This window comes from Aptenodytes forsteri, unplaced genomic scaffold (assembly GCF_000699145.1).
Source record: "Aptenodytes forsteri isolate BGI_AS27 unplaced genomic scaffold, ASM69914v1 Scaffold195, whole genome shotgun sequence".
NCBI classification, from domain to species: domain Eukaryota; kingdom Metazoa; phylum Chordata; class Aves; order Sphenisciformes; family Spheniscidae; genus Aptenodytes; species Aptenodytes forsteri.
The window spans coordinates 250,981-271,819 of NW_008795317.1; the positions used below are offsets into that span (position 1 = coordinate 250,981).

At 38.8% G+C, this 20,839-nt stretch overlaps 1 protein-coding gene across 1 annotated transcript in view; it reads left to right on the forward strand.

Moving 5' to 3' along the window:
- LOC103899194 (usherin) overlaps window positions 1-20,839 on the forward strand; it is a gene marked incomplete at its 5' end in the record, with an annotated part of 310,634 nt that overhangs the window by 250,782 nt on the left and 39,013 nt on the right. The window contains one exon of the mRNA XM_019472152.1: window positions 1,667-2,021. Coding sequence (XP_019327697.1) covers window positions 1,667-2,021 — 355 coding nt within the window. The remainder of the gene's footprint in view (window positions 1-1,666; window positions 2,022-20,839) is intronic.

A 20,839-nucleotide genomic window follows, 5' to 3' on the forward strand; every position in this document is an offset into this window, starting at 1 on the left:
TATGGGCTCTATCGGACATGGGGGAAGCTTCTAGCAGCTTCTCACAGAAGCCACCCCTGTAGACCCCCGCAACCAAAACCTTGCCACGCAAACCCAATATATCCCACCCCTCGCCTCTGTGAATCACATATTTAAGAATTATCATTAAAATCCACATTCATTCACACAATCTCACAAACTTCACTTACATCAACAAAAAAGAATTCCCCACACCAAAATCAAAATAACATCATTACAACACCAAATGAAAGTGGACAATTTACACACGATACAGAAGAGTAGGGGAAATACTTAAATTCATGTGTAGTACAGCACAACCATCATTGAGTTTTAGCACAGTGTTTAAATGTAACCAACTTAATTTCACACAAACATTTTTATGCCAAGTGAAAAAATTGATTTGATAACTCTGTCTTGAAGATGAGTGCTTGCCTTATTACAACTGTTGTAAATTATATACTAGAAGGGACCACATTAGAAAGGGGCTGAGGATCATCTGCTATCTTCTCTGATACTCAGAATATCACCAGGTCCAACACAAGCAGATCTGTAGTAGGAATGCTATATATATGTATATATGTGTATATATATATGTGTGTGTGTACATACAGATATATACACATATGTACAAAAATAAAAACCCATTGTGCCAAATACAGTGAATTGTCTTCATATATCTTAAGTTTGCATTTTTAAACGAAGACAGCATTGGAAAAAATACTTACTTTATTACAGAAAGCACTACTTGTGATATTTTAATGAGTTTTTGTGGTGGAGCTGCAAATTCTGCTAAGTTTATGCACAAGGGATTACTTATTCCATTTGCAAGAACGAATGAGATATTTATTGTGAGCAAACCAGAATTTAAAAGTGCATGGCGCTGGTTTTGAGGGCACGATAGAATATTTATCCCTTGTTCACTAGGTAACATTTTGCTCAAGTAAATTGGCATATTTTAATGAGTTTTTGTGGTGGAGCTGCAAATTCTGCTAAGTTTATGCACAAGGGATTACTTATTCCATTTGCAAGAACGAATGAGATATTTATTGTGAGCAAACCAGAATTTAAAAGTGCATGGCGCTGGTTTTGAGGGCACGATAGAATATTTATCCCTTGTTCACTAGGTAACATTTTGCTCAAGTAAATTGGCCATAAGTTTTCCATAAATGAGGGATCCTGAGGTGAGTAACTCCATAAATAGTTTGATTTTCAGAAACGTTGGAAACTTGCACCCATGCTTCAATACAAGTCATTACTTAGCAACTACATATGGATTTAAAATGTTACATTCTAAATTCTGAAAGTCTCATATCTGATGTGTTCTATCCCAAAAGGACAGTATGCTGTTGTATTGCTACTCTGCTACTACGGACTGTGACAGCACACTTGTTTGACATGTTTTATAGTATTCTTCTAGATAAAGGAGAATAATTAAATGATTGCCTCAAAAAATCTCTTCTTCACTACTCAGCACCTAACACAATTTCAGGGAAATGCTTTTAAGATGCAAAGATAGATAGGCAGTTCCTTGTGTGGGTGTAATGTATAGAAATAAGTTCTGTACTTTTCTGAGGCACAGGTTGAACTTAGAACTTCAGGATCTACTACCATGGAGCTGTTAAAGTTATTTTCAATTTTAAACATATTGCCTTTGATTTAATTACAGACGTCCTGTGGGCAGTCAAGAAGAGCTGCTTTTGTTCATCTGGGCTGAAGGAGCTTTGGAATTTATTGACGCATCCGATGCTCTACAGCCTTTCACTCTCTACGAATATCGTGTCAGAGCTCAAAATGCCGTGGGGTCAGTGGACAGCCCGTGGGCTTCAACCCAAACTCTGGAGGCTTCCCCATGGGGCATGGGAGCCCCTTGGGCACAAGCAACAAGTGCATACTCAGTGCAGTTGAATTGGACCCAGCCTGTCTCTCCCAATGGTGTTATATCTTTGTATCGAGTAGTCTATCAAGAAAAACGCAGCGATCCAACATTTAGCATCCCAGCTGTTACAGCACTAACCGTAATGGTAAGAACTGGGCCACAAAACCAGTTTTAAGTTGTTTTTACTCTGCTTTGATCTCTGTGGTATTTTAAAATCTCATTTAACACTGATTGGAAAAGTGGGGTTTCCAATTGCCAGTAGTTTTGTTGGTTTAAATTTTGTGTTTGGCCCAGTGCAGACTGAAACATTTCACATTAATATCTAATTCCTGGTAGAGGCAAGGAGGTTACTTGAAAGCATAGATGGATCATGTCTGGAGGAATTAAGCACATGCATCTAACTTTGTCAGCCTCGCTCTGAAAATACTATCCTGAGCTTTTTGTCTGACTGTTGAAATAGTTTCACAGGATCTGCACAAAGAACAACCAAATCAGTCCTCCTTGCATATAATTCTAGTTTTGTAATTCAGTTGGAATCACAAAGTGAATGAATTCATTAGTAACGACATAGTTCATATATGCATTTGCATGTTCCCCTCATAATTCGTCAGTAATAAAAGCAGATCTACTTTTACTTTCGTTACATGTACTTATATTAGAACGTTACTTTGCACTGCTAACATGTCTTTCCCTTCAAGGGACTTTCCAAACATGGATGTCTGTAAATTTTACGTTTCTATTCAGTATGTAGAGAGTTAGACTCAGGAAAGGGCAGGTTGTTTTGTGAACCGACTAACATGTTATGTAAATCAGTGACAGAAGTGGTTATAGTTTGTGCAGTTACCACGGCTCCTCCCACCTATATATTACATTCTAGTCTTTCTATAGAAAGACAGCTTATAGATAGTTGAACTGAACTGCTGTGTATTAGGATAGCTGCTGTACTTGGCTGCCTCTTGAAAATAAGTTTTAGAAAATGTTTAAGGAGGTTGTAATAAAGTTGGGTTTCCTCAGCCGCGCCACCTCAATTTCATAAACCTAGAATTTTCCCTAAATGATATTCATAGGCCAAGTTGGTATTAAGTAACACCAGAAATCCCCTAAATTCTTAATTACCCCAATTATAAAGTCTCTGTTTGACATTCAAGTAGGATCCTAAAGAGCTTCTCTGGAATACCCAATAGTAACCCTTAAGTAACTCCCTTAGACAAATCTCAACATGACAAGGTGGGAGAAGTTTCTGGCTCAGTAATCTTATATACTCTTGTGATCATGTGGTTCCAAAGCAGTTTTGTGTCTAGCTTCCTGGAAGTCTAAACGGATTAAGTTTGTAATACATCTTTTTCTGAAAAAGAAAACAGGTCCTGAACTGAATGATAGGAATATATACTTTGGCTTCTGAAATCGTTGCACTCTCATTTACAGTATGTTAGGTTTTAAAAAGTAGATTGGGATTTTAAAGTTATTGAACTTCAGTAGGATTTTGGTACTTAGCTCCCTTCACTTGTTTTAAAAAAAATGATCACAATCATATTTGTGATGGGACACCTAACATTTCAAAACCAGCGAAATGGCAGGGCTTCTCCTAATACTCTGCTTCAGCAGCGTGCAATGTGTTGCTGAGCATCGGAATTGACCTGGCCGGTCATGCATTGCAATGTCTTCTAAGCATGCCAACAACAACAGAAAATGTCCAAGATGGTTGTATTGTGGGTAATAAAACCTACCAAAACGGCCTTTTAAATAATGTTGCCACAGTGTGTTTCTTTAACAGCATCAGTTAAAAGCCTTTCAAATTAACAAGCTATTATTTACTGAATTAGTATTTTCCTGGCTCCAAAATCCTTTATTTTCCCCAAACACTATCCTGAATCAAAATGACATTCTGGCAGCATTTGTATAGTTGTTCTACTAGTGTTGCAGCGAAGCTGACTTGCATGTTTTTTCTACTGTCCTTTGTCGTGAACATTTATCGATTATTATTTTTGCTACCCTTTTTTATTTTTAAATATTACACTGCCCTTTGGGGAGAAATCTTTCTGCACGGCTCTTCTATCAGTTGCACTCACTTTAAGCTGTTGCAACTACGTTAACTCAGTAGAGTTGTTGCTGATTTATACTGAGGAGCTGAGATCTGAATCCTACCTGTTCTGAATATAGCAGAACAGCTAAAGCTTTGAATCAAAGTTATTGACGTAAAGTGCACAGAGTCCTGTTATCAAAGATATCTTCAGGAGGTCAGGTCAATTATCCCAGCAGGCAAAAACCTGGACACCAACTTTCAAAGTTATAACCCCTTAAAAATAGAATTTTATCACGAAATTGCTGATATACCCTTAACTGTAGCTTTGTGAATGAGACACTTTAATTAAAATGTAATTTTATTGAAGGAACTAGCATTCCAATGATTAAACTCCTGCCCCTTTAAAATATAGCTTTCAGGGGTACTAGGCTAAATCATTTAATCTCCTAAAGCATCTCTATTGGAGCTCCCTCGTGGGATACGCCATTAGTCATTCTCTCACACAAGCTTCCATGTTACAAGCAAGACTTAAAGTATTAAGCGAGAAATGAGTTCGGTCCTTTATTTAATCTGTTATACTCCATTCTTATCCCATTAGATTATTCCAGAAAAAAAGCAGTGCTAGAATCACGGTAGCCGATACCACCCTTGCTCTTGTCGGTTGCACCCTGGTTGCCTGCCACAGGACATAAAGCTTGACCAAAACCTAAAGTAGAAATACAATCCTTATGACACTGCAGGATACAAATTAAGCTCTCACTAATATCCCTGCAGACTGTTCTAATTTGACAGCTTCGTTTCCATCCATTTCCAGAGCCAAATGAGAAGCATCTTCTGGATTTTCAAACCATTTGACAGACTTAGCCATTCCGCCTTCCCAAAATGCAGCTATTAATTCCCCAGTTAAAGTGCATTAATCTGTATTTGAATTAATGTGTCAAAGGTATGGCTGTCCGGTACCTCAAGGTTATCACTGACCTCTTGAAATTTTACGCTGCGTATGGAGATAAAAATGAGAACTCGGTTCTGAGAGCAAAAGCTGCTGCCACCCAAACGAAAGGAGGATCTCCCTGCACCATTAGAAGCAAGTGAAGTACATGTGAACCGTTTTGATGCTTTGCGGTTAAAGAGCAGTATCACCCATTTCCCTAGCTTGTTTGGCCAGGAGTGTAGTGACAGATGTTAGGTGACAGCAAGTTAAACTGACATTCTGGTTTATTTGCAGAGCAAAGTCAAGTCAAGGCTGGTTACAGCAGTACAAGTGTCTCCCGCAACGTCTTCCCAGTTCGTTTTAACCCTCTAAAGCAAGAATGGTATTTAGTGTCTTATTGACAGCATTAACATGAGACAGATGTGTTTATAGAGGAATGGATTGACAGTAAGTTCTCATTTACAGAAATCTGCATAAAGTGTCTAGATTGTCAAAGCAAGCTTCTCACTCTTGTGAACTTAGGGCTTAAGCTTGTGAACATAGGACCCACAGCTGATTTCATTATAAAGCCAGTACCTGCCAAATGGCATCAAAGCGTCACAGCTCTTTAACTGTTGTATTCCAAATGTTGCTGTGAGGTAAAACTGTGGGTAAGTTTGGACTTTTCCTTGGTAGATGTTTTATGGGTGTGTAATGCTGTTTCTCCCATGACAATTATATGAAGTATTTGGTTGTTTAGCATGAGCAGGAGAATTCAAAGCCAAAAAGTTGAGTAAAAAATGTAAGAATATGTAGCTGTTAGAATGTGCTTGGAGAAGGAAAAGCATCCAGAGATGAGGGTTATAAAGAAAAACTCTGCCTGCTATGGGCAGTGACCCCCATTATTATTAGGTAGAATCAAGGCCTCGGTGTGTCAAATCTGCCTCAGCAGAGTGTAACTAAAAGTACAATGTGCTGGTTACAGGATGCAAGAGATAGGTGTAAGCATTATAGGCCTTATTCCTGGGAAATCCTACACCTGTGCCTACCTAGAAGCACAGGCCTACTCACAATGTGTTTTGCAGTATGAGGCGCTCAGGCCAAATTTAACCTACAAGGCTTTTCTGGCATAGCTATGTCAGCTTGGGGTGTAAAAAATTAACACGTCTCTCAGCTGATATCACTGCACCAGCAAAGCCTGTGATTTGGATGCAGCTACGCTAACAGTTGAGAACATACGTTGGCTTACCTTACATTATTTGGGGAGACGGTATATAACTACACTGGCCAAGCTCCTCTTGGCAGATGCTTCATCTGTGGTAGGGAAATCTGTAGACATATTGCAGAGTAGCAATAATAATAGAGATTTTGGTAGGAGGATGAGGCTTTGGCTTGCATGATTATGTTGTTATAACCAGACAGTAATTTGTATATTGAATACATAACCAGAGTAAAAATAATAAATAAAGTCTACTTGCTGAAAAACCCCATATAAAATATATTATATCAGAAATACTCTTAAGTGGCCAGTACTGCCATACACACGTCTCCTATGCAGGATTTTACAGATACCTGGAATCTTGCATCCAGAGTTAGTTCCTTTCTATTCATCACATTCAGAAATACTTAATATATCCGTATGTGATCCTTCATTTCTGTTTCCTCATATAGACCGGTGAACATTTGGCAGCATTAGAGATGAGATATCACGTAGTTATTAACTTCCTCATACATAATATTATTCAGTAGTGCAGTATGCAGGACTGTACATGACAACTTCCTTATAGAAGAAGGAATGAAGATCATAGCCACAAGAATAAGAAAAAATATGCCAAAGAGGGACCGGTGAAACTTTTTTATACATGCCTGTTTCAGACGCCTGGGAAATGGACTGCACTCTAAGAAAACAAGATGAGAGTAAATGGAGGAATCCCTTCATATGCCATAAATTCAGAAGACGTGCTACTTAGCAAAGAATGAAAGCTGTAAACGGCAGTGGAGGGCAAAAGTTAATTAGGCTACTGTGCTGCTGTTAGCGAGTGGAAAGTAGCCACAACCAGAAACAAGATGGCTGCTCAGCAGTGCCTTAATACAGCCAAAAGATCATATCCTTAGCTCTGCAAGGGCTTATGGGTTAGAGGGAAATCATACACAGATGACTAATTTTTTTATGGTTCACAGCCGATCAAAGTGAAATTCAGCAGCTGTTCAGGACAAGTGACCACTCTAACGGCTGTAATATAACCTGCTAAATAGAGAGGGAATTGCATGAGAGCAAGAGGTTAGCTGTGATTATCGGCAGGTGAGTGCTTTATTGAAGTTGAAAGACCATTAACATTGATGGAGTAATTATTTCAACTTGAAAGTAATTACCTTGATGGGCGATAACTTCTCCAGTGTTCCCAGATTTGATTGGACCAAACAATTGTGAACTCTTGAAGCCTAGAAAAATATTACAACAATACTGCAATGTTTAAATTACTGAAACCACTGTTAGAGTATTTTAATTATGCCTAACAGTGAAAAGATTTTAACTTACAACAACTGGTGACCTCTCATGTATAGAGACATTTGCTTTCTAATTCCAATGAAATGACCCACACCTACTATGTGTGTGCTGTATGTGATGGGTTTGCAAATGAATCATTTGATTTAAATGCAGTTTTTAAGATTCAAAGCCTCGTTAGCACAGTTTCAGGAAGGGCTTGTACTGGAATTGCTGTAAGTGTTTTATTTGCCAGGAAAGCCCAATAATAGAAAATGTTTCCCGTGTTTTAATCTCTAGACCTGTGAAGCTTACACAGGATGAATGCAGGACAACTGCTCCTTCACATTGAAGGCTGCTAAAAAAAAAAAAAAAAGTGTGTGAGGCAATCTGTGTCTCACAGATTCTGTTGTTTCCATGCTGCTGCAGAATATGCTGGATTTGGCACTACAGCTCTGTTTAAATAAGCATTTGGATTGGCACTACGATGCCCCTCCAGAAACTGATTAAGTGCTTCAGTAAGCCCCACCTATCAAGACAGACATGTAGAATTGCCTAATTAGAGCAGAAAGGATGAAATGGATTGTTGCACAACTTTGATGATTTTGAAGTACTGTGGCAATAGAACTGGATGAGAATGGTGAGAGAGAAAGAGAGAGGCTTCAGTTCTTTTATTTATACCAACCTTGCTGTAACCAAGGCCACTTCAGTGTCTCCTGGATGCTTTCGGCAGCTGCAGAAAGACAGCGTTAGACCCTCCTGGAACTCTGCCAAGACCTGAAAGAATCCTTGCGAGTTAGGATGCAGGGTAGCAGGGAAAGGTTTATCTGGTGTCTGTGAGGTCTTAATATGTTGTCAGGCAAATGGTGATTTGAATTAGTGAAGGTTACAGCAAAAGAGTTTATTTCATTACATTTTTTCTTGAATATTTTCTCCCTAATTCAATATGCAACATGAAGTTAACACAACTTTGCCCTTCGATAAATTTTTAGACCAGAAGTAAAAACACTGATTGGGTTATGTCTGACCATGCCTAATCACACACTCTAGATTGAACTAGACCAGAGTGCCTGGATCAATAGGTAATTTTTTCTACAAATAAATTAGTTACCTATTTGGAAATATCTGGTGTATTTTATCCTTGGAGTTCTCCTTGTGCAAGATCCAGTTTTCACACATTCCATAGGTCTTTTTTTGATGAGTGAAACACACGTAGAACTAGGTCTTTTGAGGGATATTTACAGTGTCTGACTTCAGGCATCTAACCTACTTAGGAGCATTAATATCCTCTATAGGCCATGAAACCTCCGGAACATCTAAGGCATGGACATTTACTGTCCTTGGGCTGCAACTGTCCACACGAAGCTGCTTTCCTCTAGTGCACTTGTGTGCCACTACTGGCATGTGTCAGTCAAAAGAAGATGGATGATTTTAAGCTAATTAATCAGCTGGTCTTTCCTAACCCACCCAAAGGGATTTTTCAGGTTGACAGATTTAAAAGATGGTACCCTCTGACAGAAAGATGGTGGTGGGCAGCAGTCTGGTAGTGGTAACCTTTTCAGTTTGTGCACCTGCATTCATAAGAGAATAGGTGACCACATGACAAAGACTGAAGGTAGATGCCTAAAATGAGATTGTATAAATGCTCCATATGCTGTTTCTCTATATATGTTTTTATATATGCTTTATATTTATGCTTTTCTCTACGATGTTTTTTTGTAAGTCTTGCATTTCAGTTGTGAGCATAAGATTAAGCTAATCAGGCAGTGTGGAAAAACACCATTGACAGGGTTGTTTCTAGTTTGTAAAAACAAAATAAAGCAGAAACCCCCACAAACCTTCACCTTATTAAGTATAGTTTGATAGGAAGATATAATATGAGGGACACTTCTCTTTGCACCATATTGTGTGTGACTGCACTAAATCTGCTTTAATAACAAGGTTTTGGTAAGCTACAGATGCTTTTTGATATATAAGTAGTGAATAAAAATGGAGGAGGGGCGGCAGAAATTTGTTGGGTAATGTGTACAGCTGTTTTTCGAATTAGATATCTGTTTAAAAATGCTTAATTGGATTTGACTAGATTTTAATTCACATTTAACCAACATTCTTAAGTGGATATATCAGGCAACTCCAAGATAACTCCCTTTGTTGGTAAAGTCATAGGGCAGCTTCCTAAAATCCCCAGGGTCATGCCCAACAGCTCCAGATACAGGAATTCTTCAGCTGATAATTAGAAAGGCCATTCCCCACCCCCCCATCCCATCCCCCTGCCCCACACCCCTCCACAGATAAGGTCTTGTATTCAAATTGGCTGAGAAGTGTTATGTCATATGCTTATATTTCATAGTGTATTTTAACAAGCAGTGTGTAGTTTTAATAAACAGGGCCTCTTTTTAAAAAAAGCAAGAGCAAGCCATATGACTCATGGGAATTGGTAATATAATATAGAGCCTTGTACCGCTGGGGACTCCATTTGAATCTAATCCAGGTCTACAGTCACCAAAGTCATTCTCATCAAACAGCCGTTGGGTGTCCTACGCAAGATAAGTTTAGTATTCTCAGCTGACCTCCTGTCCTTTCTCTTTACTGCTCCCTTTTGAATCCATTCCCATCACTCAGCTTCACAGCCTCATTCAAGCTCATCTCCCCTATGCTTGTTGCAGTTTCCCATTTTCTGCCTGCCAAGTGACCTCTCTCTCTCCTCCTTTCAGACTTTACAAAAAGCACTGGAATGCATGTATAATCTTGCCACACTCTTTTTTTAGGGGGTGAGACCCTTATTGTTTCACAGTGCAAAAACATGAGTTTGTCGACAGAAAGCTCTTTGGGAGTGGGAATGGGTGTCTGTCTGTTCATTTGCAGCACTATATAAATATTATTTTTGAGACTATAATAGCAATTATGGTGAATAGGGGCCAGATGGCCTCTGTATCTAGAAAGCAGAATGGCAGTGTATTTTTAATGGACTTAAATGTTACTTTTTGACAGGAAGCTAATATTAAATTCTATGTTATAGGTGCCTGTCAGGTGAGTATGGCTCTGAGTTTTGGTTTTTGTTAAAGTAATTACTAATGTCATGCCTGGATGCTTTTGCCCACTAAAGCCTTGTTCTGTGGTGGGGTCTTTGTTGTTGCCTTTTTTTTTTTTTTAAGGATGGTTATTGATCTCTTGCTGAGCTGAGATTTCAGTTTTATGCCAGATAGTTTGATTAATGGGTTGGTTTCTGTAAGTGGACTGAATGGGGATAGGAAGCACAAGCCGCTCATGCCGCCAACCCTAACTCCGTCAAGACGCATAGCTCATTATGAAACAGTTATCAAGTATACATGAAAAATTAATTGGGCTCAGTTTGATTCTGAAAAGGATCAGCTTTCTACTTGGCGGTCCCCCCAATCTTTCCAGATGTTGCACACTAGCCCCTCGAGAAGCAGCGAAGGGAGATGTATTAATACATTGTATTGATTAGATCAAGACCCCTGACAGTTATTTGTAGAGATACCATCTGGCTGCTGTTCGAATTCCTTCACCAAAAACAGGACGTGACATGTTATTAATCTCAACTCTCTAAGTATAGACAGTTGCCTTTTCTGCTAAACCGCATTTTACCATTCCGTAGGAGATGGAGGCAGACCTGAAGGGTGCTGAAATTAAGGTTATTACACAAATTGAGCCATATGGTCCAAATATTTCAGCAAGAAAATTGCCAGGCAATAAAAATTGCTCCTGCCTTCCTAATGGTGTAAATTACAGTTTAACCATGGCTCTAATGATGTCCTTCTGCCGCGCTTAACTACTGTTACATGAAGGACATTGTTTTAAAAATATAAAAAACAAGTAAATGCCAGCAGCGTGTTTTACAATCTGTTAGTGTGTCATTAAGAACACTGTCAGAATTACATAAACATAATGGCAGGCAACCTAGCATACAAAAGAACGAGTATGGAAATAGAAAGTGTCTTGAAAACTCCTTTAGCTCTGTAATGTCAAGAGCCCTTTCCCTTCTGGAACTTTTCCAGTATGGGAAAACGTGGCTGCTTATTTATTCCAGTTCTCACACAGGCTCTGATGGAGATTTAAAAACAGAAAAAAATTACTGAATATTGCGATGCATTTTGAACGGGTGACAATGGAGGGGTATAAATTTACTATCACATTATACTGTAACTGTATATAAAGTTAACCGGGTATGAAAAAGGAATCCAAAATGTGACTCTCTTTTCAAACTGAAGCATTGTTTTTATTCTTTTGGATCATAATGGGACTTTCTGTTGTTTTTCAGACTGTTTGGAGAATTGCAGAGTATTAAAATAGTTTCAAAGCTCAAAAGCTCTGTGAATTTTACTAACAGTTAGCAATCCTAAAAATTTGTTTATTAAAAATAACTGTAACTTATTTGTTATTAAAAACAAAATTAAAGTAGTTATCCAGTCAGCAGATGCGTTACTGACAGATTCTGGTGATTCATCATACAATGTGGAAATTAAATTGTAAATAAATAAAGTGAATAATTAGCCAATGAGATTTCATTTCAAAAACGCTCATCCAACTCTTCAGTTTGTAAAGAAAAAACTCTGAGATGGCCATACAAAGAGGAAAAGCCACATAAGTTTATAATAAATGCTATTTGGCATATTGAGTTTGACCACTTCTACTTTTAACCATGTGCAGATTTTAATAGTTCATATATGCCAGACCTTTTGGTAAAATAACGTAGCACAGCCATATTACCAGCTTGGGATCTGGCTGACTGGGCGCACATCAGTGGTTCAGGGGAGGTGCACTCGGAGCGGTCTGCACCGGTTTTGTAGAAGTGGCTGCTGGAAACCAAGGGGTCCTGCGCCCCACCACTGCCATCCCTCCCTCCCTCCCTTGGACCGCATCACTCTGGGTCTACTGAGCAGGTGGAGCTGCTGCTTCCCCTGCCCGTGCACCTTTGAAGACAGAAACTTCCACACCCTCGCAAGGGCACCCAGTTCCTGCTAGATCTTCATGCTGGTTGAAATGTGTTTTGACAATGTTGAAAACACAACTGAGCGATGTCGAACAGATGAATGGAAGAAGGGAGATTGCAAGTTAGCTGACGGGGTTGGCTAGTTGGTGAATGAGCTTACAGGCAGCTCTTGCATTTGTCTTCAAACCTAGCACAGTTTCTGAATTGTGTGAAGATCTCATTTGTGTGTGGAACAGGGAAAAGATGACAGGGGACTTTTACTCATGACAAATTTAAATTGAGCCCAAACCAGACGGTTAATCAGATTCAATAAAGTTCAAAACAGTCTTTGTATCTGTCCTTCCTGCTTCTCAGTACCAGTACAATCACAAGTGAAAGCACCAAAACATAAGTAATTAATGGTTGGTTCATTGGTTGGTTGGTTTGTTTGCAAAGAAACCAAAAGCAGAAAGTAGTAGACTCTTGTGAGGATGGTAGTCTGAAAGTTTCCTATGTACAATGCTTGTATATACATGTAGTCTGTATTAGGAGGACACAAAGACCAATTTATGAGTTTATCCCATCACAAAGTACGAGTATTTCCCTCAGCACCTTGAACTTTTTATCTGACTAAAGTTACAGAAATGCATGGCAAATGGGATCTGGAACATCTAAATGTATTGTACTCTGCTCACATGCACCCATAATGGATGGATTTTATTGTTTAACTGTAAAAAAATTATTGTATTTTTAAGTCTGTTTCTTTAGCATTCATCAAATAAAATCTCTTCAGTCTTTAAAGAAAGAGATTGGTACAGATGTCCCTCCACCAGCATCTGACAGGCTGGAAGATTTGGAAAGGATATGCTCATTGAACTGCTTTATGAGTGCCAAGAAAAACTATGAGCATGGAGAGAAGGTTTCTACCCATGAAGAGGAGGGCTTGCTGGAAGAACCCCTGCCAAAGTTGCTACCAGATTCAGAATTTTTTTTTTTTCACCTTATTAGCAGGTGCCGTGTTACAGCCTTTAGGGCATCAAACATCATCTGTTATACCTCTGGCAACTGCAGGCTGCTTTACTCCCTCCACCAAAACTGCGGAAACTGTTTCTTCCTCCCTTCCTTTCCCTTCACAAGCCTTCCTTCCTGAGAGCACATTTAGAGACTGTGATAGTGATATAGGGAGCGGGAATTAATTCCCATCCTGAGGGTCTAGTAGAAAATAACTTCTGTCTTTTTCAGATTTTTGTTAGGAACTTGTTTCTACTTCCAGATATTCTGTGGGTCCTGCAGTCCTTACAACAGGCAGGACTCTGCTTCAGTCAGATAATGTCCTTTAAAGGTCTTATATTGCTGGAGGCTGTGTAGTTACGCAGGCAAAGCCTTAGGAGACAAACAAACACTTACATGTCCACTTAAGGCAACCTATGACTGGTGCAAGAGCAGCAGCTGGACGTGCAGCACAGTAGCCTCCCCTAAGCTCTTTGACTCTGTAGCTGTAGGATGCCTTTTTTAAACTAATCCACGGCTGCTCCACCTTCCTTCTTTATGTAGCACGTGTGTCTTCTAAACGCTTCTGTGCCCACACCACCCTAACTTAGATACGGATGTTACTGCTGGGGTATGGTCCATCTGAGTGAGACACCTGGAGTGTGTGTTGTCTGTGTGCCAGAATGGCTCTGAGGAGTCATATATTCACAACAGGAAGATGACCGTAGGTCCCAGTATCTATTTAACCTACTGGGGCATACCACAAATCATTACTCATTTTGCTTCTGAATTTTGCTCCAAATACTTTTCAAAGTCCGTTTGCTGCAGGTTTGAATGCACCAGTTCTTTTTTCCCATCCAGAGCAGAGTTCCTAGCCTGAGCCAAATCCTCCATGCAGTGTGGAGATGCTACTCTAGTGGCTCAAAAAAAGGCACCAAGTTTACAGTTGTCCCACATAATCAGAATTGCAAATGCAGATTTAATATAGCAAGAGACTGAGGGAAGTAGACTCCTTGCAGGGATAAATTTTCTGTATTTTTGCTATAAAGAAAACTTTACTCTGCACAAACAAAATGAATGAAACTTTGCAGAGCTCTTATATTTCAACAGGCTTTAAAAAAGAATTAATGACAAGTCTGGAAGACATCTTTTCCCAGATGAAGTGAAGTATTATTCTTGTCATTATGGCATCATAAAATTATTTTTTATTGTTTTCTCTTCAGGGGTTCAAGACAGATGATAATTTAGATTTTCTCTAATGCTAGTCTATGCTAGAAACGCTAGACCAGTGATGTACCAATAGATCATGAGATTTATGCTATAGTTGTAGCTTAAGACAGTGACATATTTAAGTGCTGTGCTTAATGTTACTGGAAAGTCCTGGCCTAAAATGACTGAAAAGAGACCCTGAGAGCAAATGAGAAGAAAAACATCCCCTTTTCCACCAGGTAACACAATAGTTTGAGCTCCAGTTACTTTGATGTCAAATACAGTGCCCCCCGTTGAGGACAAATAGAGCTGAGAACATGTGGCTTTTAAAATAGGACGTTTCTGAGACAAAAAATTGCAACAGCTCTTTAGCATACTGCATTTTTTCATCTTTCTGGTTCTGCATAGAAGCATCACAACACTTTCAATTGCTTTGTTAACAAACCCCTGTAATGATACTTGGTTTGAGGGTGTTAATGGAAATTTTAAACCGCACTGACCTGAGTAACATCATCTCAGACTGAAGTTCACTGCCAACATGTTGACCTACGCATGGAAATCAGGAGTCAGGGATGTTTGCTTCAATATTATGGATTAACTAAACCCAATCCCTGTTCTGGTTGAATGCCATCTACATACACCATTTAGTTTTGTTCATGAAGACCCTGATCCAGGATCCTTGAAAAGGCAAAAGGAAGCTTCTGTTGATTTTGAAGTGCTTTGAAACAGCTGCAGTTTAACTTCTGAAGCTATCAATAGTTTTCTGTTTCACCTTAAGAAAAAAGTAAGAGTTCACCTGTATGGTCTGTTGCTGTGTGCTGATTGAAGATATCGTCACTGGCTTCTTGGCTCTTTGAGTCTTAAGTGAATTTAAGCAAAAGTCACAGCTCTGAATTCTAAAACCTTACTTTAGATGGCTAATGTAGGCTAGTTTGTTTAATCTGCCTTGAGAGAGAGTGAGGCTCCTCTGAAGGGCTATTCAAAACAGAAGTTAAATATAAACATCTGACTTTCCCTTTGGAGGAACCTCCCTTCCTCTGCACAGAGTATAGAGAGTAACTGAGGACACTAGCTGCACAAGTTTTGTGTCTGAATGTGGGAGCTATGACTGTTTCTCATAGTGTCTACCTTCATCTTTGAGCACTTGAATACATTTACAAGTCTTGCCCAAAATGACTAAATTGTAGTAATTTCTTTTTGGATTGTTCATTTATAAAATGCATACATGCAGCTAATCAATAGATAAGACAGTGAAACTAGTGGATTTACAAGTTAACATGCTGGAGTCAATAATGTGCTGTAAAGATATTTTCAGTTCTGAAACCAGCATGATTTGTTTTGTACGAAGCTTAACTATGTACCTGTTGACTTGGTGATCTACTTTAATGCCCTAAGTAACTTAAATATCCAAGGAAAAGACAGAATCTGAACTAAACTTTTTATGCTTCAGTTTTCAAGTAATATTTCAGTATTTACATCTTTCATCTCTTCCCTAACTACCGCATCTTGCTAGTGCAAATCACAAGCAGCTCAGAGTTTCTGCTCTTTTGGCAGGAGCTTTGCACTGAGAAGCCCAAGCCACACTAGAAAGGACTAATGAATGTGTAACCATATGAAAAGACATATTAAAGATTCTGTTTTATTTGTGCATTAACATTTAAAAGTGATGCTAGCTAGCTGCTTTTCCTGTTCACACTGTAGCAGGTTTGTGTGTCTACTTTTCTGTGTATGTATATGAATTTAGTGTTGGTCTGACAGCATAAAAAAAAGGGAATGGGCAGACACTGTTTCATATGCTGTGTCAAGGTGAGTTTCTTCCCAACTTTGTGCCTGAGGAAGCTTAAGCTAGAGGGGACTGTAGCTGTATCTATCCATTGGCATCACTTGGTTTCAAGACATTAAACCTGCAAGCAGCTTCTCTCCCAGTTAGTCCACCAAAATCTATAACCACTCTTTCTTCCTGTCTCCTTTTGAACTCTTTTCTTGGTGTGTAATTGATTCTGAGCCTTCATATGGCAAGACATAACTGCTAAGGGGCACAACAATATATAACGTAATCTTTATTAGACCTCATTATTTTCATCAACAGTGCAGTCCATAGTAGCTGCAATGGGAAAACAGGATTTTCCTGTTCTTACCATCGTGTGACACGGGAGCCTTCTCAGGCTACTTGTTGAGGCTTTCCACTAGCTTATATGACCAGTAGGGGCAGGCATCCCCCGTAGCAATCCCCTACTCCAAACTTGGGGGAACATCCCGCAAGTACTGGAAGGAAGGAGTCAGATGTCTGCTGAACCTGTCACTATTTGGATGGGAAGCTGTGCTCTGCTGAGGAATATGTCCCCAAAATGTACACCTAAATATACGACTAGACAATATTCCCTGCTAATATTCAGAAGATAGGCTGAACTTTCCTGCAGCTACAGAAGGGAGAGGGGGCATCCCTACCTGCATAAGCAGTGTGCTTCTGGCCTTCTGCCGAGAGCGACTGCTCTGCACAAAAAGGTGCAGAGCGAATCTCTTTTTCCTGGCACGGATTGGTGTAATTGGACCGCACCTTTCCCAAACTGCTACCTGCATGCTTTCATTTACTTTCAGTCTGTCCCTATTTGGAGAGCAGGTATTTTCATGTAGGAAGTGTGAAGCATTAAGGGAAGGAAAGCAATGAAAAACCTGCTGAAGGAAAGCCTTTCAAGAGAGAGGGGTTTGTATACTTTTTGGCCCATCATTTTTTAAAATACCCAGTTCATTTTAAAGGTGACATTTTAAGCTCAGCCACATATTCAGACTAAACTTTGGACTTGATAGTGTAGCTCCAAGTAAATTGTTTATGCTTACCTTTTAATATCTCTTAGAAGTGACTACATACATAGCAGGCAAAGCTTGAATGAAAAGCTAGGACTGTTCAGTACAAGGCAGAGAAAAAAGAATAAAACAGTAGGAAGTAAAAACCTTTTAGTCTCCTTTAAAATGTTGCTTTTATTTTCCATTGTCTTGGCAGAAAGCAGGGATTTAAAGCTGTGAATTGCCTTGAGGCTGTGTTATCTTCCTCTACTTAGCAGCAGTTAGAACTGCTCTTTTTTGCATGTGTTGGGTGAGAGACAAGGACTCAATGATTGAGAAAAGGGAATAAAGTAAGCTTGCATTTAACAATAATATGACACATCTATTGTACCTGTGTAAAATGGGATCTAAAACAGTAATGATAGTTTCCTGAAGCTGCACACAGTAACACAGGGGGATATCCTGAGACTTAATTAATTAATGTTTGTAACATGATGTGAGGTCCTACGATGAAAAGTCATATATAACTGCAAAGTCTTAATTTTACGGAGCACAACTGACATTCAGTGGCATTTTCAAGGAAACTGATGCGGGAGTTCACCTGCAATCTATGTTAAGATTCAGACTGTCCTTGTACAAGTCCTCTTAAAGATTTTCTTCAAAGTTTTTTTTCTCTTTACATTTCCTTTTCCCCATTATGGCTGTTGAGCTGTGCAAAGGCAAAAATTGAAAATAATTGCTTTTATAGGGGAAATATAAGGGGTTTCCCCTGTCTGTTTTCCATATACCAAAAACATAACCAAACTGTCAAATTTTACAGAAAATAAAAATCTTCAGATACTGTGCCCAGGTCATTTTAAGATCAGATGGGAGAAGTTTTACAGTGTTCAGAGCCACCTTTTTTCCCAATATCATATATGATGTAATTTGAAAGGAGATGAAGGCGGTGGCTTATGGCACAGATATATGTAGTCACAAATGTCATAGAGGAGCAATGTGAATGCTTGAAAAACAAAACTTCAAATGAAACCAAAAGCCAAAATATTTGATAATGACAAGGGCATGTTCTTTCTACAACAAAGCAAAACTGATTGCCACAAGATACCTTCATTTGAGAAGTTCAGGTACATAAATTACCCATTTTTATGGATAACAAAAACATCCACGGTTTCATTACGTTGGTTTAAAATTACAGAAGCCCTTCTGCAAAACACATGCCACTCTGGACATTGCTAGAAAAAAAGGGATTTGAGACTAAGAAGACACGGACTGCACTGATGTGGCAGTCCAGATTTTGTTTGTTCTGACAAAAGCATGTAACTTCATTCTGGCCATCAGCCAATATATCAAATAGAAAATACAGTTTATGGCATTAGGAAAAATATAACATTAACCCCCTAATGCTCCATATTAAGGGATATACCCCCCACCATTTGCAGGTTTGAGCCCTTAGGCTTTAGCTGCTGTTTTACAGCAGCAGTGGTTTTTCTTTCTCGTGCCATGCCTACAGACAACATAGAACAAATCCATGAGACGAACACCGCTCCTAAATGTTAACAAATAGCGGATGGAAAGTCGCTGCTCAGCAGGAGCAGCAGTACGTGTGGTACTTCTTTTAAACATATTCCTGGAGTTCAGCTGTATGAGTGCACTAGTTGTAACTGTAGAGATGCAGACCCCAGCCAGCGTTTATGTGCTTGCCTTTCCTAGCTTTTTAGCTTCCCTGAAGACACATTTCTATCCCAGGTTATAAAGCTCCACCTGAAGGATCATCCATTCCCATTCCCCTTGTGACCAAGGCAGACTCAACAAATTGCAAGCTCTGCAATGCCTTGATGAGTTTATGCAGATTCCAGATTACGCAGTGTGTGAATTTGGAACATCACAAAAACCTCCCAGCTCAATCCGATAGGGTTTGGCATTGCTTTAATATGATGCTGGATTTCATATACCATGAAGTCTTTGCTGATGTATCTGCTCTATCCTCTCTCACTCTCATCAGCCCTCCACAAAGCATGCCCCACTCAGCTAAAGGCCAGAACATACAATATATGTGCATTTTACTGAGGGTGACACAAAACTCTTTTTCAGTGGGGTTTAAGTATTTTAACTCAACTTTATTGTATCTCAACTAAATAGTATTAAAATTTTTGCTTCAGATTCTGCCTGTCTTATTTTGAAAAGAAACTTAGTCTAGTTCTTCATATCCAGAATGATTATTGAAAGCAAAAAGTATCATTCAGGTTAAGTAAGGATGTCAGATTTGAACTGACCAAAAACAAAGTTTGGGGAAAACAGTCCCATCAGGTATCTAGTTTATAAAAAGAGCTTCTTCTTTCCTTCTCCATCACTTTCTCATGATGAGGAATAATAAACATGGTTTAAAATGGAAAAATGGGGGGGGGAGAAAGAAGGTGCAAAACTATGTTTTATTATACAGTAGGTCTTGTGAGTGTTGTTAGAGATAAAATATTAATGTTAGGAAAACATGTTGACATCATCCTCTAGATGGTGTCTATAGTGGAATGTCACATCATTGATATTTTCATTTATTTGATTTATTTAGTCATGCAGAAAAATCTCTTTTTGGATTTAAATATTTCTTAGTACAAATTAGACAAATACAGATGGAAATACATTTTTGAGAATGTGACACTCAGCAATGTTTGATGAATTTTAAATAAATAATTATGTGAGGAGAGGAGAGGAGAGGAGAGGAGAGGAGACTTCGCCTAAAGAGGTTTTTTTTTTTTAAAGGTTTTACCAGAAAAAGTGCAACACCATTGGTGGTTTAAAAGTGTACTGCTACCCAAAGGCCAACACAGTGACTGAATGCAGCTTGCTAAATGTGCTTGATTTTATTTTAACACGCAATGCATCCTAGTTTTCTTTGTGGTGCTTTGCTTTCAAGTGAAAGCTGGGGATTCAGACACCTGGTGAGACTGCAGCAGGTCCCCAGGTGTGCCAGGAAAGAAGAATGTCTACTGTGAAAATAGGCACCAACTCCACTAGACAGATTCAGCTGCATGTAATCCACTGTTCCTTACATACTCTGCCAGAAAGGAGGAAAATGAATTGCAATGTAATATTTCTATATCAGGTATTAATTGTTGTTGTTTACAGAACATTTTAAATTTAGATTGCTGGTGTTTCTAAAGGTTTCTCCCCGGTATAGTCCACAAGTCCATGTAGAACTATTCACATAGGAAATGATTCCGTTATGTGCTGAGTGAAACAGGGTGTGCAAATTAGGGTGTTTTTTTTTTTTTAATTAAAAAAGGCTGCTAGCATGGTACTGCTAGGAAAGGACGGGAACGTGGAGTCACAGAGGATAGACGACTAGTGTTCTCTGATGTTGATGGCAAAACTACCATTTGTTTTAAAATTAAATTACAAGAACATTCTTAGAGTTGAAAAAAAAAGCATTAAGTTTGCCAGGAATCTCAAGGAAAGAATATTTTATGATCATGTAATCAAAGCTTATGTTTTAATAAAGAAGCCATTTTATGTGCTTTGCTTTGTAACTCGAATCTACTCTAATATATTTTTAAATAAATTTTCTTAAATTTATTTATAAAAAAGCAAGCTCAAATATAATGAATTCCTGAATATCATTTCCTAGCCACTGT